At 43.6% G+C, this 23,412-nt stretch overlaps 1 protein-coding gene across 2 annotated transcripts in view; it reads right to left on the reverse strand.

Annotated features, from left to right (window-relative positions):
- ZNF398 (zinc finger protein 398) overlaps window positions 1-9,483 on the reverse strand; it is a 47,540-nt gene extending 38,057 nt beyond the window's left edge. For both annotated transcript variants that reach the window (XM_081799924.1, XM_081799922.1), the window contains exons 1-2: window positions 9,162-9,483; window positions 5,540-5,935 (exon numbers count right to left, since the gene is read on the reverse strand). In XM_081799924.1, the coding sequence (XP_081656050.1) occupies window positions 5,540-5,935; window positions 9,162-9,185 (420 nt within the window). In that variant the 5' untranslated portion in view covers window positions 9,186-9,483. The remainder of the gene's footprint in view (window positions 1-5,539; window positions 5,936-9,161) is intronic.
- Between the last annotated feature and the right edge of the window lie 13,929 nt (window positions 9,484-23,412).

Below are 23,412 nucleotides of genomic sequence, written 5' to 3' on the forward strand. Positions count from 1 at the left end.
TCCAAGCTCAAAGCTGGCAGAGACACGGAGTAGGAATAAAAGTGATTATAGACTGCAGTTTGAAGGTCTGTCTTCGGAACAGCAGGCCCTCCATGGTCCTCTCAGCAGACCTGGCAGAGCAACTAAGCAGCAGCGTTGACCCCAAAGCTGACACCAAAGACATCACCTCTAAGGAAATGGAACAGCCTCCCTGGAGACGGCATGCGGTCCCAGGGTGGGTGTTGACAACACAGCACTGCCTTACTCCTGGCTTCTGGGTGGCCCCTGCACTCCCTATTTGCTCCTTGCCACAGCACCTCAAAGTGAAGCCCACCTAGATCTAGCATCAATGGAGACAGCTCTCTCCTGTAAAGGAAAGATCTTTTGGCTAAACAGACTCACATGGGGGCGCCTGGGTGGCTCAGTCGGTTAAGCGTCTGTCTTCGACGCAGGTCATGATCTCAGGGTCCTGGGATCAAGCCCCATGTCAGGCTCCTTGCTCAGCAGGGAGCCTCCTTCTCCCTCTCCCTACCCCCCCCCCCCGCGCTCCTGCTCTCTCTCTCTCAAATAAATAAATATTTTTTAAAAATCGTGGTAAAATAAATACAACATAATAGTTACCATTTTACCTATGTTTTTTTAAATCTTTTTTTTTTAAGATTTATTTATTTATTTATTTGACAGAGAAAGAGACAGCGAGAGAGGGAACACAAGCAGGGGGAGTGGGAGAGGGAGAAGCAGACCTCCCGCTGAGCAGGGAGCCCGATGCGGGACTCGATCCCAGGACCCTGGGATCACGACCTGAGCTGAAGGCAGACGCTTAACGACTGAGCCACCCAGGTGCCCCATTTTAGCTGTGTTTAATACAGTTTAGCGGCATAAAGTCCATTCACATTACCGTGTGACCATCACCACTGTCCATCTCCAGAACATCCCAAACTGAAACTCTGTCCCCATGAAACACTCACCCCAGCCCTCCTGCCCCAGCCCCTGGCGCCCACCATTCTGCTTTCTGTCTCTGTAAATTTGACTATTCTGGGGACCTCATATAAGTGAAATCTTTGTCCTCTCGTGACTGGCTTATTTCACTCAGCATAACACCTTCCAGGTTCACCCATGTTAGAGTATGTCAGCATTTCCTTTTTAAGGCTGAATAATATTCCGTTTCTCTCAGAACTTTAAGGGCATTCGTCCTTTGTTTCGTAACATCAAATGCCATTGATGAAAACCTTAGGGCCAACTCAATTCCAAATTAATATTTCGATATTCCAAAGAAACACCAAATCCATTTGTAAGAAGTCTGTTTTCTTCTTTCTGGAAGTTTTCATCTTCCATTTGTACTTGTTTTTCTAAAAGGTGTTGAGGTTGTGTCTGAGGTAGGTCTTTTAATATTTGTGTCAGAACCTTGGTATGAGCTTTCAGTCAGAAAATGGGTGTCTTTCCAGCTCTGGGACCTTTTCTTCCATAATTCTATTTTTATAATATTTCATCCCCATTTCTCCTTTTCTTGCTGGAAAGATGGATCATCTTTGTCTCTAACTTGCCCTTCTTGTTATTCACCTTTTTAGAGTTCCCTGACCTTTCTTTCCAGCCTTTCTCATTTTTATTTTAACAATTTAATTTTCAAGAATATTTATTTCTAGCTCCTTTTTTGAAGCAGCCTGAATTTTTTCAAATGGATGCAATATCTGAATTTCTCTGGGAATACGTATTAGAGGCTTGTCTGTTAGTTCACTGTTTGTGTTTTTTTTCTTCCAGGATTGTAGTTTGTAGTAGTTTCTTCTAGTTTGTAGTGTTTGTTCATCCTGGTGCTGTAATTTTTTTTTTAATACTGAGTAATGCTAGGTTATATATTCGTAAGTGAAGGATTTGACTGATTAATAGGTTAACTTTAGGAAGCTGGCCTGTTTTCTCTGCCACCATGTGAATCTGTTTAAAAGGGTTTTTAAAAAAGATTTTATTTATTTGAGAGAGAGAGAGAGCATGCATGAGTGGGGGGGAGGGGCAGAGGGAGAGGGAGAAGCAGACTCCCCACTAAGCAGGGAGCCTGATGTGGGACTGGATCCCAGGACCCCGGGATCATGACCTGAGCCAAAGGCAGACGCTTAACCAACTGAGCCACCCAGGTGCCCCAATTTTACCACAATTTTAAAAATTGAAACTAATAAGAAAACTGTGGGAAAATTATTCTGAACTTGGCCCTCAAAAGTAAGGACAGAATAAGAGCATTTTCTTTTTTTTTTTTTAAAGATTTTATTTATTTTTATTTGAGGGAGAGAGAATGAGAAAGAGGGAGTACATGAGAGGGGGGAGGGTCAGAGGGAGAAGCAGACTCCCCACTGAGCAGGGAACCCGATGCGGGACTCGATCCAGGGACTCCAGGATCATGACCTGAGCCGAAGGCAGTCGCTTAACCGACTGAGCCACCCAGGCGCCCAAATAAGAGCATTTTCAACAAAGTCACAAATTTACTTCCCATATTTAAAGCTAGTAAATCTTCAGTATATTCTAATTTCAAGAAGAAATCTTTAAGAAAAATCACATTTTATATATGATTTTGGAGTTTAAGATGGAGAATTTACTTTTTTATTTTTTTTAAGAATTTATTTATTTGGGGAGGGAGGGGCAGAGGGACATTTAAACTCCTGGGGTGCCTGGTGTGGTGCATGACCCGGGCCAAAACCGAGTCGTGTACCACCCAGGCACCCCAGGAGTTTAAATGCACCCCGAGAATTTAAATGTTATCCATTTATCCAGGTAAGATAATGGATACACACTTTAATTTACCTTTTCTGCTAATCTTATGGCAAATATTAAGTCTAAATTATCCCACAGAACTCCGGGAGAGGCTGCAGACACACAAGTGAAACATACTGGGGAAGGTTCTCTGTCAGATGTGGACTAATGTCCCTCCCTGTGATCCTGGACAGAGATGTCGGTCACTGTTCTCTCTTCCCACTCACTCTTCAACCTGCCCCCTTTCAGATTTCTATCCCCCACCCCCACCCCCCGACACACATGCATGGGGCCAAGAGAACTCTGGGCAAGGTCACTGGCTAGGTCTGTGTTGCCAAATCATACTCTGTCCTCATCTTTCTAGACCTCTCAGTAACATGCAACCCAAACAACAACTCTCTCCTTCAATGCCTTTTCTCCTTGTCCTCTGACCCCACATACTTTCCCATCTTGTTCCCACCTCACTGGCCACTCCTTTTCAGCCTCCTTTGCTGGCCCTGCCTGCTCCTGGAGCATGATCCTTGGACTCTTCCTCCTGCTTCTCTACTTTCTCTCCTGAGGCAATGACTTCCAGTCTCATGACTTACAATATGATCTGTGCACCAGTGACTGCCAGATACTTCTCATCTTTGAGCTGCGGAGACCACTTAACATCTCTCCTAAATGTGTCACGGCCATCTCAAACCTAATACTGCCAAAAGAGAAGTCCTCATTCCTTCCCACTGCTCAAGACATTCCCTATCTCAGTAAATGCCACCACCATCCATCTGGTTCTTCAAGCCAAAAGCCTAACAGTAAATCTAAGGTGGGTAAGAGCATATGCTCTGGAGCCAACTGGGTTATGATACCACTCTATTATTTGTATTCCCAAACTATATGATCTTGAGCGAATTAGGGTTCTTTTTTTTTTTTTTAAGTTTATTTTAAAGATTTTATTTATTTATTTGGCAGAGAGAGAGAACACAAGCAGGGGGAGTGGCAGGCAGAGGACAGGGAAAAGCAGCCCAACGTGGGGCTCGATCTTAGGCCCCTGGGATCATGACCTGAGCTGAAGGCAGCCGCTTAACCGACTAAGCCACCCTGGCGCCCTTAGGGTTCTTATGAAAATAACCAATTGTTCTAAGTGTGTTATCATACAGTAAATTTACAATGATCATTGTTCTTCGTTCCTCATTCCCTAATTCCCATCAGTGACCCCTACCCATCAATTCCACCCAACGTCCTGAATCTGTCCACTGTCCGTCTCCTCCACTGCTACCCTCACCCAAGCCACTCTCATCCCTCCCACTGTTACAGCTGCCTACTGGTTCTCCCTGCTTCTGTTCTTACCACCTGGACCAGTCCTCCACAAAGCAGCCAAAGCGATTCGTTCAAAATATAAACCAGATAGAACTCCTCTGCTTAAAACCTTCCATTTCTTTCCATTACACCCAAGATAAAACCAATTCCTTACCTTGGTCTCCAGACCCCTATATCAGTGACTCACAGCCCCAATTGCATATCAGACTCCACTATGGAGCTGTAAGAATTATTAATGTTGGGGCGCCTGGGTGGCTGTCAGTTAAGCGTCTGCCTTCAGCTCAGTTCATGATCCCAGAGTTCCGGGATCGAGCCCTGCATCGGGCTCCCTGATCAGCAGGGAGTCTGCTTTTCCCTCACCCCCGCTACCCCCACCTCATGCTTGCATGCTCTCTCTGAAATAAATAAATAAAATCTTAAAAAAAAAAAATTTATTAATGTTTAGACCCCATCTGGGACCCACCAAGTCAGAATCTCTAGCTCTGATGTCCACCAAAATGTAAAAAGTCAGGGCTGAAAAACACTGCCCTGAATGACCTGCCCCCTACCCACTTCTCCAGGCATATGCCTATCTCTTCACCGCACACCAGCTAATGGGCCTTTCCCCTTGCCCTGAGTGCTGCATGTTTGTTTGTGTCTTCAGGACTTTGCACTGGGCATTCTCTCCGCCTAGAAAGCTCTTCCTCAGATCTTCTCACAGCTGGGTCCTTCCTGTCATTCAGTCTCAGCCTGAATATTAGCACCCTTATGATAGCTTCTCTGAAATCCCATCTAAAATAAATCACCAAATAGCACTTTTATTTTTATCTACGCACTTACATGAATTTATTTTGTATGTTTATATTTATTATCTTTCTTTCTCCACTAAAATTTAAGCTCCAGGGAAGCTTGTATGAACTGTTCAATGCTGTGCCTTCAGGATATAGATATGGAGCAAACAGTATGTGCCCAAGGAAACTAGATGCCTCAAGGCTGTATTCCATAGCTTAGGAAGGATGTTTATCTTCTTTTGGTTCATGGGCTACTCCCTGCAGCAGAGCCGGTCCCTAGCACCACAGCACACTTCTGTAAAGGATGCTGAGGGACAGGAACATGTCAATCCTGGATCTACAGAGCCCCAAACCCTTCTATTAACCCTTTACTCTACAGCTCTTCCCTTGTCCTCCTCTTTTTCTCCAGAACTACCAAAAGATTCAAACAGGCTGATTTAAATGATATTTAATTTAGTTTCCACACCAAGATTGAAGCAAGCAGGTTAACAAAGAAAAAAGTGACTCAGAGGCAAAGGATAGGAAAAAGCATAAGAGAAAAAAATCTATCTGCCAGGTAGTCAACTTTGAACTGGAGTTTTCCATTCTTAAGTTTGACACTTCAAATCATCGCTAAATTGAACATGAAATGCTTCCCAAATGGATAAACAAAAAAATACCTTCATCTTTCCTTTAGCCTGACTGGCCAACACTATCCCTTCCTCCTCATCTAAGGACTAGTGGCACCACTTTCCAGCCAGAAGGGAGGGCATTACCTTTGGGAGATCTCCTTTAATGCCCGGGGGCAGCCGCAGGATCCAGAAGTTCCTGTTCCTCAGCAGGTTCTCCAAGTTCTCCAGTCGCCTCTGCAGCAGCCCGTACTCCTGCAGCAGGGTCCCCAGCACGGCCCACTTGCCCTCCAGCTGGTTCCCAAGATCAGCCACTGTCTTTTCACAGCTGGCTAGCTTCTTCTCTGCTGTCCCCGTCCGTCCTTCTAGGTGTAGGAGTCGCCGGCTGTGGACCTCCACCTTTCTCTCTATCGCCTGCACGGCTGCCACCACGGTCCACAAGGAGATGGCTGCGGTCTGCAGGTGCGCCTCATTTGCTGCTGGGGGCGTGGGAAGAGGAAGGGGCTGCAGGGATGTAAGGCATTCAGAGTCCCATTCAGAAGTCTATATGCAGTGGAGAGATGAGACAAGACATTGAGTGTTGAAAGGAGCCCTAATCCAAACTAAAATCAAAGCAGGACTGGTTAACTGGTTAACCAGCTGAGATGACTCTAAATATAGTTTTCATACTGCCTGCATAAGCTTCATCTTTGTGGAGCTCATCAGGATCAAAAGCCAAGAGAAATTGCTTTGGTGGTTCAGAGATGAATTAAGTAAGACAGTGAATGAGTGAAACTGGATAGAGAACCAACCTGGCATATTCCCTGGGATGCTAGGCCCTAGAGCCAACTGTCCAGGGGCTCAGGTTGCTGCTGTACCCTCTATTTCTGGAAAAGGCCTAAAGTGCATCAGATCTTTCCAGGTTTCACTGAACTCACTGCCCTCTGATAAACCCTTTAATGACATATGCTCTGGCCCTGTCCACCACCCTGCTTACAAACCACCACCACACCATTCAGTAATAGTTAATTAAAGCTGAGAATGTTGAGTATGGAGAAAACATGATGGCTACGGTCAAATATTTGATGGCTATAAAACAGAAGGCAGAACAGACTTGTTTAATATTATACTGCGTTTACTCCAGAGGGCAGAACTAGAACCAACACGGAATTTTCAGGCAGGCAAACCCTGGCCTATATAAATAATTTTTGAAACTAGATCTCTCCAAGAAAATAACAGGCTGCCTCGTCGCTGAAAATGCTGCAAAACAAAAAGTGTATTAAAAAAAATTCTGACAACAAATAGGAGGTTGGACCAGAATGACCTCTACAAAGCCTTCCAACTCCATGAATCTGATAATGCCCTCCCTGGCCACAACCTCTCATCTCTCCAGCTCACCTGCTATACTTGCTCTTCAATCCTACTAAACCCCTCACCATGCCCACCATGCCTTTTGCTCCTGGCTTACTAGCCTGTTCCAGGCTTTGTTTTCTTCCTCAGTTGATCATTTCAACCACCTTCAACCCCTTTCTGTCTCTCTGCCTCACCGGCTCCAGCTTTGAATCTGTCTAATTGTTCTTCCTCTCTTCCTATAAGCAAGCTGGTAAACCCTACTTAAAGGAAGTCACACAACAGGGAAAACTGGCGTCACCACACACCAATGGTTTCTAAGCAAAGCAGGAACTCAGTGCTGCCTGGTGTCCACCCCCCCCTCCCCCCAGTGCTTCTGTTCCCATTCCGTAAAGTGGCCACTACAAACCCCCAGCACACTCCTTAAACTTTTAGTACAGCGCTTCTCAAAGTAATGTGCATAAGAATCATCTGGAGATCTTGTTAAAATGCAGACTTTGATTCAGTAGGTCTGGGAGGAAAATTGCAATCCTGCATTTTGATGCTGATGCTGCTGGTGCTGGTGCAAGGAGCATGCGTGGAGCACTAAGACTCTTGTCCACTGCAGGCCCCCTCAATCTCAGGGGACAACATGGCCTCCTACTTTGAGAAAAAAAATTAGAGTAATGAGACTGAAACTCTCTCAACTTTCTCCTTTTTTTCCACGCCCCTTGCCACCTCAAACTCATCAGTAGCTTAACCCATGCTTTCTCCCTTCCCACAGCAAAAAGTTTGATCCTATTTAAAACTAATCTCTCCACTTAGGCTCTGAATGTCAACTCCTTCCACATTTTTAGGGACATTGTTCTTTTCTCTTTTTTATGGTCAGTATTTCAGTCTCTCCTGATTCTTCTCTGTAAGAAAGACCTGCACTATTCAATATGGTAGCCACATATGGCTACTGAGCACTTGAAATGTGGTTATTTTGATTGGGATGTGCCATAAGTATAAAATACACGCCAGATTTTGCACACTCAGTATGGGGAAAAAAATGTACAACTTCATTAAATTTTTTTTTTAAGATTTTTTTTTTTAATTTATTTATTTGAGAGAGAATGAGATAGAGAAAGAGAGCATGAGAGGGGGGAGGGTGAGAGGGAGAAGCAGACTCCCCGCTGAGCAGGGAGCCCGATGCGGGACTCGATCCTGGGACTCCAGGATCATGACCTGAGCCGAAGGCAGTCGCTTAACCAACTGAGCCACCCAGGCGCCCCTCATTAAATTCTTAATATTGGTTATGCACTGAAATATTTTGTATGCATTGGGTTAAATAAAATATATTAAAATTAATTTCATCGATTTGTTACTTTTTGAATGTGACTACTAGAAAATTTAAAGTTAAATTTGTAGTTTCCATAATATTTCTTAGATAGGATTGGCATTAGAGACAGGATCATCTCTACCACATTAAAAAAAACAAACTCGGAAAAAGGAAAATAGGTCTCAGGATAGAGACAGCATTCCCCTCTGCCCTACTCCCCACCCCACTGCTACTGTTCCCTCTTTTCCTTCCCTTCTCACTTTCCAGCACTCCTCAATTGCCCATTCTGGCCCCTGACCCATAAAACGGCTCTCCTTGGGGTGCCCAAAGGCTTCTTCGCTGACAAACCCAAAGCATGTTTCAATCCTGTTACTGGACCCGTCCCCATTGGTCCTACGTGGCTCTCGTGCGCAGGGACTCTCTTGGTCATCTCTGCAGCTATAGCAACTGGGAGAGGGCTTGGCACGCTGCGGGCCTGCGGTAAACACCCGCGGAATGAATAAACACATACAAGCTTATCCCATCCTCGGAACCCGCACCAGTCCGTCATTCAGCAGTCCTGACCGAGGGCCTCCTGCGTGGCGGGCACTGTCAGATACCGGGCCCTGGGGATCCCTGGGCTCACGCAGTCCCTCCTCCCGCCTCGCTGTTACCGTCACCGCCGCATCTGCGGCTGTGCGAGGCTCAGGTGGACTGCATCGAAGGTGATTTTGTGCGGACGGCTCCCGGAACCGAGAACCGCTGATGCAAAACCCAAACCGAGCGAACTGCCCTAAGTCTGGCGGGCTGCAGGGGGCTGACACCAAGCGGGAGGAGCCCCTCTCCACTCATTCCTCTTTCATTAGCGGAAGAGGCGCTCTCCGCCACAAACGTCCAAATGGGAAGGGGGAGCCCTGGGCCTCGCACCCGAGGCGCGGGGACTTCGCGATGGGGGAGGGGACGCGCCCTCCCAGCCCTGAGCTCGGCGTCGGCGTCCCACCCGGAGCCTCAGGCCCCTCCCCGCCGGCGGGACCCCGGGAGCGCCCGGCGCCTGACAGGCCGGGCGTCCCGTTCTGCTCCCCTCCCTCGGGTCCGCGGCGCAGAGCCCTAGGCGCCACACCGTCCCGGGCTCGCAGCGCTCGGCGCGCGGGCCGCCCTTACCGGAGCCGGGGCCGCCTCGGCCATGGCCCTGCGCTGTGTCCGGCCCGGCCCGGAGTCGCCGGAGTCGCTGCCGCCGCCGCCGCGCGGTCCCACGCAGGCCGGCCCCTGGCCTCTCCGCAGGCGGCGCCCGCCCGGCCCTGCCTTCCCTGCCCGGGCTCGCGCGGCTGCTTGGGGCGCGGGGACTCAGCGGAGGCACGGCGGCCGGCGGGTGAAGCTGGGTGGCGGGCAGGCTCAGCGGCGCTCGGCCCGCAGCGGCCCCTCAGCTGGCGCTTTGTGGGCACCGAGCGCACCCTGGGAACGGCTTCGGCCTAGACGCGCCGCAGGCCCGCGCCGCCCGCGCAGCGCGCCCCCTGCCGGCCCCGGCGGCCACTTCCGCCCCGGCGGTGGTTGTGCGGCGCCCGAGGGTTGTTTTCTCCTTACCCCCGGAGGCGTTAACAGAGAAGACCTCAGGGCCCAGCCCCGAACCAGGGCTCTTTCTGGGGAGCGCTTTCTTCTGAAGGCCCAGTGAGCAGGCACCGCCCGAAGGGAGGCGCTCCGGCGGGAGGGCAGCCCAACTTGGAAAGGCGGCAATGGGCGGGGTGCGAGCGGGCCGGTGCGTTACAACGAGTGGCACAAATCTGTGATGGAGAGACATTCGTCATTTGCAGAAACAGCAAATGTGGCGAACAAGATGAAGCGGCTCGCGTCTCACGTGGCCCGTGTTAGGACCCAAACTGAAATCTATAGTCGTCTTTACCTCTCGGATTATCAAGGTTGTAGTTTGCTGGGTCTATACTAATGGACAGGGCAGAGCCAAGCGTTATCTATGGGGCTTGTGTGTTTCAGGTTGACAGAGTGTGTGTTACGGTTACGATAACCACATGACCCTGAGTTTCTAGCTCAGTCCTCATTTCAAACATGCTCAGCATGAATGAAAATCCTCCCAAACCTGTATTTCTACAAATGAATCAAATCAATGTCCATAACCGTCAAAGTAACAAATCACAAAAGTGTGAGAACCACCCTGTTGGGGCATCTGCTCTGGAGCGCGCAAGCTATTTTTAGACTAGCTATACCTGTAGTTTGAAGTCTGCCGGGAAATATATTTTGGTCAAATGGTGAATGTTTGATAGTCAAAAATTGCTATTCTCTAAATGAGAATGTCACCGTAACAGAGTGAACTTGTAGAAAGAAAAGAAAAAACACGAACTTTCTTGGAAAGGAAATTCATTTTTGATTTTATCATTAAAAACGTAGTAGTTAAAATGTTAATGTTTGACCTTAAAAGGTCAAGAACAGTAATTTCTCAGCTCTGGCGACTGCTGGATGCTCTTATGGCCAATAAATAGGGACATTTACATTACTTAATAAGATACTTTCAACTGAGCTTCATGGAATAGCAAGGCTACTTCTGTCAGCATAATATGGTAATACTGCCACCAATTTATTGTGTTTCTTCCTCTAATAGGCAATTATTATGGTAAAGACTTTGTTCCTTTTTAATTCTTGACCCTGATAATTTCTTGGGCGATGACAGGATTCCAGTGAAACAATTTCACCGACTGAAGTTTTCTGTACTTTCAAGAAGATGCATATTTTCAGAAGCAGATTTAAGATGGTTGTATTCATATTTTTAATTTCTAATATTCTTGTCTGTTCTTGCCACTATACACAATCACTAGAGAAAAAATTTGTCCTTAAAGTTTGGATTTAGAAATATGACAATGAAGCAATTTAATTACTTTTCAAGTTAAGAAAATAATCAAAGTTTCCATCTGTAGTAGCTTTCCCTGTATGCACACCAATTTCAGCTTCTTCCCGGAAGAATCAAAGGAAGATCTTTTCAGCAGGAATCATTGTGCAGGAAATACACTCTTAAGGCACATCATTTTATTCAGCATGTTCCAATAAACAAACTGCTTTCTATATAACCAACCATTCATTATTAGTAAGTTTTGCTACTTTGGTAATGTTCTCTGGGAAATACAAAATTAAGGCCTTATTGGTCAGCCTTTGAAAGACGTAATACCTTGTTTAAATATCTTGTATATGTATGTGACAAGACAATTTCACAATCTCTTGTGTATTGTATAATTTGTTATTGGCTAAAGAAAAATTATGGAAGGGGTCTACAATCGTTCTGCTTGCAGCCAGTCATTTTTTACTACATCTTTTTTTCTTTTTCTTTCTTTCTTTTTTTTTTTTTGGTGGGCAGCAAAGCAAGGTTTATTGAGCAATAGCAAAGTGATAGTACAAAGCTCCCAAGGAGGGAGGGGACCCGAAGGGGTTGCCCTTTTATTACATCTTTTAAAGCTATAACCATTTTCTGAATATAAAACTGAATGGTGCAAACAAATTACAGTATGTTTGTGCTCACAGCCTTTACCATATTTGTTGTATAGTCAATGATAATTTTGTGCATTTGTCTTTACTGATTTTATATTCCATAAATATTTCTCAAAGTCAGATTCACTGTGTGAGACACAAGAATCTTTTTTTTTTTTTTAATTTTATTTATTTATTTGACAGAGAGAGAGGGAGAGAGAGAGCACAAGCAGGGGGAGAGGCAGGCAGAGGGAGAGGGAGAAGCAGACTCCCCGCTGAGCAGAGAGCCTGATGTGAGGCTCCATCCCAGTATCCTGGGATCATGACCTGAGCTGGAAGGAGATGCTTAACTGACTGAGCCATCCAGGTGCCCCAAGAAACTTTCATCAAGTAAGGAAAGTAATCCTCTATGTCGTCAAACCTAAAAACTTAAGGTTGATTCTTCCAACCTTGGGTCCAAACGTCACACCATATACTTTGGGAGCACATTTAACATTTTCATTAACCTTTTTGTGTATAAGAAAATATAAACCAGGAGAAAGTTTTTAGGAATGTTTTCTAGGGGCGGCTCAGTCAGTTAAGCCGTTGCCTTCAGCTCAGGTCATGATCCCAGGGGCCTGGATTGGAGCCCTGCATCGGGCTCCTTGCTCAACAGGGAACCTGCTTCACCCTCTCCTTCTTGTGCTCTCTGGCTCTATCTCCCTGTCAAATAAATAAATAAAATCTTTTTAAAAAAAAAGGAATGTTTTCTAAAATAAAGCAATATTTAGAATCCATAGCTTTGGCAAATCTCAAAAATTCTTTCTCTTCCACTGCTGAAATGGTTTAATTAATCTATTGCAATTATTTCTACAAGCTTTAAAAAGGCATTTGTCTTCACAGATACTAAACCATGACATATTGCCTTATTAAAAGCATTCTTGAAAAGTTCATTGTTTAGAGAGACAAATGTATTTTGGGTGTCTCATTTTATCTAAATGTTCTTTTTTTTAATGCTGTCTCTATACTTTTAAGTATAGAGTACATGACTCAAAGATGATTTATCATATCTGTGTTATACATGAATTTTTTTTGTCTTTGTGAAATATTGAGGTAGCCGTGTTGACATTCTGCTTTTAATTTATCCTCCTATGTGAAAAATTACAAAATAGGGCTTTTTAAGATTCATAGACTAAATGGAATTAAGTAATTAAACATTAGTTTCTATATATTTTTATAAAGTATTTTTTATTTTATTTTATTTTTTTAAGTAAGCTGTATGCCCAACATAAGGCTTGAACTCATGACTCCGAGATCAAGAGTCACATGCTCTGCCTACCAAGCCAGCCAGGTGCCCCTCTACAGATTTTATTTAAAATGCAATTGCATCAAAGAATTCTACAGTAATTAGAATTATGATATAATCTAAACTTTACTATTTTGCCCTATGGTAGTATTTATATGTTTATAAATACCTGTAGGCTCAAAAAGGATATAATATTCTTCCTAAAGCTATCTGGATAGCATTCTTTCAATATTCACATTAACTGTTAACATATTTATTTAACTACTTGAAATTTTTTTTATTACATAGAACCAACATCTTCCATAATCCTCAATAATTATTGCAACATTTTACTTTTGCAATATTAAAAATACAATACTTCAACTGACTGTTAGCAGTTCAACATATAAAGCACATCGTCAAATTTAGCATTTCAAGTTACCAAGTTATCTAGAATTTAGAATACCTACATTTGAAAGTAGATATTCAGATATTAACAATAAATATGAATGAGATGCCATGTTTATGTTATTGAAGATTGATGCACCGATGGGACATGATAGAAATCTACCCAATCGCACAGCCCTTACTCTTGAATAGGTCTAAGAACACCAGCAACGACACTGAGTGAGCATCAGCTATTCTACTTTGCAATGGTCAAGGCTGGATGGTAGAATTTGGACAAACTCTGAGTCTGAAGCCAAAGGTCGGGGCACCCCCAGTACACGGTGCATGTAGCTTTCATCTAGGCACACGTGAAAAATCTGGCAACTGTGCAGTGATCAGATTACTGTGGTTGTAGACGAAAATCTCCATAGTTCCACCCACAACAGATACAAACATGAAATGAAAAGTAGCTGTTGTAAGTAGGACATAGGAAAGAAAACATTTCTATGTCTTGGGAGTTTCTGGGAAGGCTTCCTTGAGCAGGTGACATGGTAGCTGAACCTTGAAGGAAAAATAGAAGTTATCAGACATCCTGAGAATGGAACACGGTCATTCCAATCATAGTCAACAGCAATGCAAACTCCTAGAGGTGTGCTCAGCACGGGATAGTCAGAGAACTCTACATGGGGCAGTGCTGCTAGATCTTAAAATGTGGAAACGTGGGGAGGAGAGCACAAGTGCACAGGATTAGAGAGGTTGGCAAGCTAAATGAATTCATAGAAGGTTGACAAAAGGGGTTTTGAAAGAATTAAAAACAACAAATACCAGTCAGGTAGTAAACTAACATTGAACTGGGGATTAGCATTTATTGAGTACTTTACACAATCATCTAATTGAATCCCTAAATCAACTACATGAGGTAGATGTTGCCAGTTTTTTTTACACCTCAGTTTATGTGAAATTTTGCTGGGCAATTCTCCACGGCGTTTCTACATGTGTTGTGACAGCTTTTATCCTGGACAAGCTTTCCAAGGATACTTGTTTGGCAAACAGCCTGGGAAAACAGAGGTAGTGTCTCCCTCTGGGGGAGAAGGCAGATTTGTTTCTTCACCAGGATAATAAAGATACCGTCTTCCTCCAGGTCAGAGGTTGCACAGGTATGCTAGCATCACCCTAATACGATTAGGATAGGACTGCCAGGTGAAATATTGGATACCCAGTTAAATTGGAATTTCAGATAAACAAGTGTGCCCTACACAATACTTTTTTTTTTTTTAAAGATTTTATTTATTTATTTGAGAGAGAGAATGAGATAGAGAGAGCATGAGAGGGGGGAGGGTCAGAGGGAGAAGCAGACTCCCCGCCGAGCAGGGAGCCCGACGCGGGACTCGATCCCGGGACTCCAGGATCATGACCTGAGCCGGAGGCAGTCGCTTAACCGACTGAGCCACCCAGGCGCCCCCTACACAATACTTTTTAAAAAAATTTTATTTATTTGAGAGAGAGAAGGAGCGAGCACAAGCAGGGGGAGTGGCAGAGGGAGAGGGAGAAGCAGGCTCCCCGATTAGGACTCAATCCCAGGACCCTGAGATCATGACCTGAGCTGAAGGCAGCAGCTTAACCGACTGAGCCACCCAGGCGCCCCTGCCCTATACGATACTTAACACTAAAAATTATTTCTTGTTTATCTGAAATTCATATTTAACTGGACCTCTGTATTTTTACTTGCTAAATCTGGCAACTCCATGTTGGGAGTTTCCTTCCTAAGTTTGCTGTCCCTCTGCTGGGACACAGATCCACTGTGTGTGAAACAGACACCTGGGCCATAATACATTGATTGTCCTTATGGGCAAATTGATGGAACATGAAATTCATGCTGCCTGCTGCTCTGGGAGTAATAAAGTCCTTTGTCTCTGACCCAGGAGTCTCCTGCCTTCTCCATCATCTCTGGAAACTATGGCAGGCTAACTAGTGAATGTTTAAGTAGAGTAAAACTTCAGAGCCCGTAGTTCCTTACTTGACACTAATCCCTTATAGAGGAACACTGAGATTGTTTCTAATCTAATTAGACATTATTACTATTATAAGCAATATTGTCACAAATACCCTGGAACATACTTCTCTGTGCACAGGTACAAAAACATCTGTTGAAAAATTTCCTGGAAGTGGAAATTTTGGGTCAAAAGGTATGTACACTTAAATGTTGAAGTATATCAACAAATTGTTCTTCATAGAGGCCATATCCATAAACCCTCACTAACGATGTATAAGAGTATTAGTTTCATTCCCCCCTTGAGTCGACTATATTCTGAAGTTTTTTGATCTTTGCCAACCTAATAAGTAAAAAGCGGGATCTCATTTAGTATTACTTTGTATTTCTCTTATTATGAGTAAAGCTGAACATCTTAAGCTTAAAAGCCTTGTGAATTTCCTTTTCTGTGAACTGTTCACATTTTAAGCATTTTTCTGATGAGTTGTTGATATTTTCTTTTTTTCTTAAGCTTTTATTTATTTATTTATTTATTTATTCATTTATTGGGGGGGCACCTAGGTGGCTCAGTTGGTTAAGCGACTGCCTTCGGCTCAGACCATGATCCCAGGGTCCTGGGATCGAGCCCCACATCTAGCTCCTTGCTCAGTGGGGAGGCTTCATCTCCCTCTCCCACTACCTGCTACTCTGCCTGCTTATGCTCTCTCTCTGTCAAATAAATAAATAAAAATTCTTTAAAAAATAAGTTTTTATTTTAGTCACCCAGTGCTCATCATGACAAGTGCCCTCCTTAATCCCCATCACCTATTTTACCCATCCCCCCCTTGTAACTCCCATCAGGTAACCATCAGTTTGTTTTCTATAGTTAAGACTCTGTTTCTTGGTTTATCTCTCTCTCTCTCTTCCCTCCCCCCCCTTTGCTTGTTTGTTTTGTTTCTTAAATTCCACATGAGTGGAAAAAAGAAAAAACACAAGAAACAACAGGTATTGGCAAAGATATGGAGAAAAAGGAACCCTCTTGCTCTGTTGTTGGGAATGCAAACTGGTGCAGCCACTCTGGAAAACAGTATGGAGGTTCCTCAAAGAGTTAAAAATTGCATTGTATCATTATAAATTTCCCTCTTAGAACTGCTTTTGGTGCATCCCAGAGGTTTTGAACCATTATGTTTTCATTTGTTTCCATGTACTTTTTAAATTTCTTCTTTTATTTCCTGCTTGACCCATTCATTAACAGCATGTTATATAACCTCCATGTATTTGTGGCCTTTCAGATTTTTTCTTGTGGTTGATTTCTAGTTTCATAGCATTGTGGTCAGAAAAGATGCACGGTATGACTTTGATCTTTTTTTTTTTAAGATTTTATTTATTTGCAAGAGAGAATGAGAGACAGAGAGCATGAGAGGGAGGAGGGTCAGAGGGAGAAGCAGACTCCCTGCTGAGCAGGGAGCCCGATGTGGGACTCGATCCCGGGACTCCAGGATCATGACCTGAGCCGAAGGCAGTCGCCCAACCAACTGAGCCACCCAGGCGCCCCAGATGACTTTGATCTTTTTTGAGTTTGTTGAGGCATGGTTTGTGGCCCAATATGTGATCTATTCAGGAGAATGTTCCACGTGCACCTGAAAAGAATATGTATTCTTTTCAGGATGGAATGTTCTGAATACATCTGTTTAAAACATCTGTTCCAATGTGTCATTCAAAGCCATTGTTTCCTTATTGATTTTCTGTTTAGATCATCTGTCCATTGCTTTAAGTTGGGTGTTAAAGTCCCCTACTACTATATTATTTTTGATTAGTTCCTTATGTTTATTAACTTTTATGTATTTTGGTGCTCCCAAGTTGGGTGCATAAATATTTATAATTGTTTTATCTTATTGGATTTTCCCCTTCATTATTGTATAGTGTCCTTTTTTGTCTCGTTATAGTTTTGTTTTGTTTGTTTTTTTTAAAGTAGGCTCCATGCCCAGTGTGGATCCCAACACAGGGCTTGAACTCACAACTGTGAGATCAAGATCTGAGCTGATATCAAGAGTTGGACGCTTAACTGACTCAGTCACCCAGGCACCCATATAGCCTTCCTTTTTTTTTTTTAAAGATTTTATTTATTTGAGAGAAAGAGAATGAGAGACAGAGAGCATGAAAGGGAGGAGGGTCAGAGGGAGAAGCAGACTCCCTGCCGAGCAGGGAGCCTGATGCGGGACTCGATCCAGGGACTCCAGGATCATGACCTGAGCCGAAGGCAGTCGCTTAACCAACTGAGCCACCCAGGTGCCCCACCCATATAGCCTTCCTTTTAAAGTCTACTTCATCCAATAAAAGTATTGCTACTCCAGCTTTCTTTTGACCTCCACTTGCATGATAAATATTTCTTCATCCCCTCACTTTCAATCTGCAGGTATCTTTTGGTCTAAAATGATCTCTTGTAGGCAGCATTAGATGGACTTTTATTTTTTTTCTTTTCCGTTCTGTCATCCTATGTCTCTTGATTGGAGCATTTAGTCCATTTATATTCAAAGTAATTATTGATAAATATGTATTTATTGGGGGCCTGGGTGGCTCAGTCGTTAAGCGTCTGCCTTCGGCTCAGGTCATGATCCCAGGGTCCTGGGATGGAGTCCCACATCAGGCTCCCTCCTCGAGGGGAAGCCTGCTTCTCCCTCTCCCACTCCCGCTGCTTGTGTTCCTGCTCTCGCTGTCTCTGTCTCTGTCAAATAAATAAATAAAATCTTTAAAATAAATAAATAAATAAATATGTATTTATTGCCATTTTATTATTTGTTTTGTGGTTGTTTTTGAAGATTTTCTCTGATCTTTTCTTGTCTAGTCTCTCATGGTTTGCTGGTTTTCTTTAGTGATATATTTGGATTTCTTTCTCTTTATTCTTTGCATATTTATTAGTGGTTTTTGACTTGTGGTTACCATTAGGTTTGTATATAACATCTTCTGCATATAGCAGTCTATATTCAATTGATGGTCATTTAAGTTTGAACCCATTCTTTTTTTTTTAAGATTTTATTTATTTATTTGACAGAGAGAGACACAGCGAGAGAGGGAACACAAGCAGGGGGAGTGGGAGAGGGAGAAGCAGGCTCCTCACCCAGGAGGGAGCCCAATGCGGGGCTCGATCCCAGGACCCTGGGATCATGACCTGAGCCGAAGGCAGACGCCCAACGAGCCACCCAGGTGCCCCAGTTTGAACCCATTCTTTACTCCTCTTCTCCCCATGCTTTAGGTATATGGTGTCATATATTATATCCTTTTTTATATTGTGAGTTCCTGACTGATTTTTTACAGAAATATTCATTTTTACTGCTTTTGTGTTTCCTACCTTCATTCCTATCATTTTTGGTCTTTTTCTTTCCACTCAAAGAGACCCCTTTAATATTTCTTGCAGGGCTGGTATAGTGGTCATGAACTCCTTTAGTTTTTGTTTGTCTGGGAAGCCCTTTATCTGTCCATCTATTCTTAATGATAGCCTTGCTAGATAGAGTATTGTTGGCTGTAGATTTTTCTTATTCAGCACTTTGAATATATCATGCCACTCCTTTCTGGCTTGGAAAGATTCTGCTGAAAAATCTGCTGAGAGTCTTACATGGTTTCCTTTTATGTAACTGTCTTTCGTCTTGCTGCTTTTAAGATTTTTTCTTTATCGGGCACCTGGGTGGCTCAGTCATTAAGCGTCTGCCTTCGGCTCAGGTCATGGTCTCAGGGTCCTGGGATCGAGCTCCGCATCTGGCTCCCTGCTTGGCGGGAAGCCTGCTTCTCCCTCTCCCGCTCCCCCTGCTTGTGTTCCCTCTCTCGCTCCCCCTGCTTGTGTTCCCTCTCTCGCTGTCTCTCTGTCAAATAAATAAATGAAATCTTTAAAAAAAAAAAGATTTTTTTCTTTATCACTGTATTTTGCCATTTTAATTACAATACATTTTGGTATGGATCTGCTTTTGTTGATTTTGTTGGAGGTTCTCTGTGCCTCCTGAATCTGGATATCTGTCTCCTTCCCCAGATTAGGGAAATTTTCAGCTATTATTTCTTCAGATAAATTCTCTGCTCCCTTTTCTCTCTCTTCTTCTTCTGGGACTCCTATAATATCTTTACATTTGATGGAATCACTGAATTCCCTAAGTCTATTCCCATTTTACATAATTCTTTTCTCTGTCTTTTGTTCAGCTTGGTTACTTTCCATTACTCTGTCTTCTAGGTCATTAATTCATTCCTCTGCTTCCTCCAGCTTGCTATTCATTCCATCAAGTGTGTATCTCATTTTGTTTATTGAGCCCTTTATCTCTACTATGTTATTCCTTATCTCTATGTTAATGGCCTTGCTGATGTCCTCCACTCTTTTCTCAAGTCCAGTGATCAGGCATGTTACTTATATCTGTTTTGCTTAGATTTCCTGCCATGGCCTTGTCTTATTCTTCCACTTGGGACAAATTCCTCTGTCTTCTCATTTTGTCTAAGTCTTTGTGCCTGCTTCTCTGTGTTAGGAAACTCAGCTATGTCTTCTGTTCTTAAGGATAACTGCTTTATGAAGAAGAGGTCCTATAATGCCCTGCTATGTAGTGTCCTCTGTTCCCCGGGGCCTGGCACTTCTGGGAGTATCTCCAATGTGTGCTGTGTGTGCTCTGCTGTTGTGTCCTGGCTGCTTTATCCTTCAGGCCAGTCAACTGCAGAGGCTCTCTTTGCCTGTAGTGGGCAGTATTTGGTCCCTGGCCTGAATGTGCCATATTTTGCACTAGGTATGCTTGTGAAATGAGACTTGTTGCCACCGCCACCAAAACCAAGGCCTTGCAAAACTCCCAGGTTGGGAGACACAGTGTTGGCAGGGATTTGGGCTGGTCTTCTGAGGAAGAGGGCCCACTGCACTGGGACCGGGAAGGGTGGTTCCACCAGAGCATAAGGGGGGGGGGGTTGGTATAAGCAAGTTAAATAGTGAGTGTTGGCCCTGTGCCCTGTGTTTATAATGAGGGCCAGGGGAGGGAAATGGCTCCCGACAGTTTCTTTATTCCTGGAGGGGTCTCATGAACGCTGCCTCTTTGAGGCATGCTCTGAGATGAGCAACTAACCTCCCCACTGTGTGCCCCATGAGCTCTTCAGATTGCTGTTTTCATACTATGTGTCTGTGGGCTGTTTGCTCTGCCTTCTCTCCAAAAGCAGCCCCAATGTCTTCCCAGCTCTCCCATAGCCAAGCATGCTGACCTTTAAAACTCCCGGCTCTAAGCCCCTCTCACTTTCCAAGCCAATTGCTATAGGGATTCATTTTCCCCATGTGCTCCCCAGTGTGCTAGTCTGTCTCTTGGGCTTCTTTCTCTAAGACCGTAGCTCCCTCCTCACTGCAGCAACCAGGATCCATTTCTTTCCCAAATTACATCTCTGTATTTCCTACCTTCTCCTATGTGGCCTCTTGTCTACCTTCAGTTGTGGAGTTTGTTCTGACAGTCTTCAGATCAATTCCTGGGGCATTTGGGATGATTTGATAGTTATCTAGTTGTAATGGTAAGACAAGGTGAGCCTAGGGTTCTCCTACTCCTCCACCTCTTCCCCTCCACTATGAGTTGTTGATATTTTTGAGTTGCATGAGCTCTTTATATAGTACATAAATTAAACACTTGTTTTTCATGTTATATATACTTTACCTAGTAAAGACATCTGCCATTTGGCATCTTGCCAAATAGAAATTTAAAATTTTTATGTGAACATTTTCAGTGTTTTATGACTTTTGGTTTTGGCGCCTTGCTTAGAAAGGCCCTCCCCTCTCTCAGTTTTTTGGTTTTGTTTTTTTTAATCCTTCACATTTTTTGAAGAAGTCTTCATGAAAGAAACAATGACTCAAAACTTCAGCCTGGCTTTGGAAGCATTTTATATCTCTCTAAGATACTTTTGATTCACTGGCATTTTCACAGCACAAAGTACTTACTAAATTGGCACACTTGTGGGATCTCTCAGCATTGGCAAAGCAGAGGCTATTTTGAGATTCATAAGAGGAAACTCTTGACCATGTCTGGGGTGCTGCAAGTCCGAAGGAAGCACTCTCTGTTACTTCCAAAATGAGACTAAACAGACATCATTTAATTCAATAAGATGATGAGGCAACAACAGGGTCCCAAGGCTTCCAATGACCAGTTTCTCCACATCTTATAAATTCATATATGCCTCTGGGGGTGTTATTTTAGGAACTCCCTAATCTGTTATTATTGTTACATTTTCTCCAACAGTACAGGCAGAGAACTTTAAATTAACATATCTTTTTCTTACATTCACTATAACTGGAAAAGCTTCCTCGACGTAAGATTAGGAGTGCCAGATCTTTAGAAAAGGAAGGGTAATTTGACTACCAAGTGATGCATTTTTGCCTGTTATGCATGTAGGCATAGCTAATATGGTTTCCAAACAAAACGCTATGACAGGGTTCTGTTAATGTGCAACTGGGGGGATGCCTGGGTGGTTCAGTTAGTTAAGCGTCTGCCTTCGGCCCGGGTCATGATCCCAGGGTCCTGGGATCGAGTCCCGCATCGGGCTCCCTGCTCACCGGGCAGTCTGCCTCTCCCTCTGCCTGTAGTTCCCCCCTGCTTGTGTGCGTGCTCTCTCTCTCTCTGATGACTAAATAAATAAAATCTTTAAAAAAAAAAATAGACTCTGCTTACTCTCCTGTGGGAGAGTCTTCATTTAAAAAAAAAAATGTGTTGGGGCGCCTGGGTGGCTCAGTCGTTGAGCGTCTGCCTTCGGCTCAGGTCATGATCCCAGCGTCGGGTTCGAGCCCCGCATCGGGCTCCCTGCTCCACGGGAAGCCTGCTTCACCCTCTCCCACTCCCCCTGCTTGTGTTCCCTCTCTCGCTGTGTCTCTCTCTGTCAAATAAATAAATAAAATCTTTAAAAAAAAAAAATGTGCAACTGGGGACCAGACTGCCACATTCTTCCCCATATTCCTGCATTCAATACAGACACCCCCATTCATTCCTGTTTGGAAAACAAGGTTTTGCTTCCTCCTTATTAAGGAGAAAACATCAATATTTGCCTATAAATAGTGATTCAAATCAGACCTCAAACTTGACAAATACAACCATTACAGTCTTAGCTGCAGTTTAGAATGTGTTTTCTCTTTGGGGGTTAACGTACACCTACCTCCTCATTTCTAGCACGTACTGGAAATAAGAACAGTGAAAAGTGAATCCTAGTAACTTAAACAGATCCTGGCTTAGTAAGCCCCTGGAGAGAAAAAGTAGAAATAAAACTTTACAGAGTACTATAGGTAATTCTAGGTAAGATTCTTCCTCCTTGTATGAGTGTATGTGTGATTTTTCAGAATCTCGGGTTTCTCTTAACCACATATTTAAAAAAGACTAGTCGTGTATTTTAAGTGTATATGATGCTTCTCAGTGAAATGAGAAAGGCAGTTTTCCATCTGGTTCTGTTATTTTAGATCCTTTAACTGTTCCTTTTCAAGAAGATAATAAAAACAATTGCTCTTATGTTCAATGCTTACTACATGCCAAGCACTGTGTGAATAAGCATATACACTGTAGCTTTTAGTCCTCATACTGCCCCCATGTGATAGACTCTTAAGTCACATCTTGTGTGTTTAGTGGAGTAACCCTCTCACTAAAGAAGTCTATTGACTATGTTAAGGTTAGATAGGTTTATATATTTTTTTAAGATTTTATTTATTTATTTGAGAGAGAGTATGAGAGAGAGAAAGCACATGAGAGGGGGGAGGGTCAGAGGGAGAAGCAGACTCCCCGCCGAGCAGGGAGCCCGATGTGGGACTCGATCCAGGGACTCCAGGATCATGACCTGAGCTGAAGGCAGTCGCTTAAGCAACTGAGCCACCCAGGGGCCCGATAGGTTTAATATTAATGTGGAATGGAGTAAGTCCAATAGGCAAGCAGCAACACTTTCGATTTCTCCATTTGTTGCTTCACTACCTCCAGAGATCTGAATGGTTTGAATGCATAGACATCTATCAATGGATTTTCATTTTCTTCCTTCCTTTGATCTAATTGAGTGGTTCTGAAACACTGATGTATGTAAGAATTGCTGTACAGAGTTGCATAAAACCATTTTTACTGAACCTTATACTTTAGGAGCAATTTAAGAGATGTTCAAGGTGATTTTAACGATATATGATTTTTGCCTAATATGTTGGCTTTATGCTGAATCATCTGCAGGGAAATGACACATGACCAAGAGAGAAAAGAAGACGAGAGAAGAGAACCAAGGAGACTTCTACATAGGGTGAAAGAGTGCCTATCAGTATACTGGACAATCTGAGGTCAAGGGAGGTGGGAAGGAAGCAAGGTCAAGAGGAATGAATG

The sequence above is a fragment of the Leptonychotes weddellii genome, chromosome 12 (genome assembly GCF_054177405.1).
Source record: "Leptonychotes weddellii isolate Sample4059 chromosome 12, ASM5417740v2, whole genome shotgun sequence".
Lineage (NCBI taxonomy): Eukaryota > Metazoa > Chordata > Mammalia > Carnivora > Phocidae > Leptonychotes > Leptonychotes weddellii.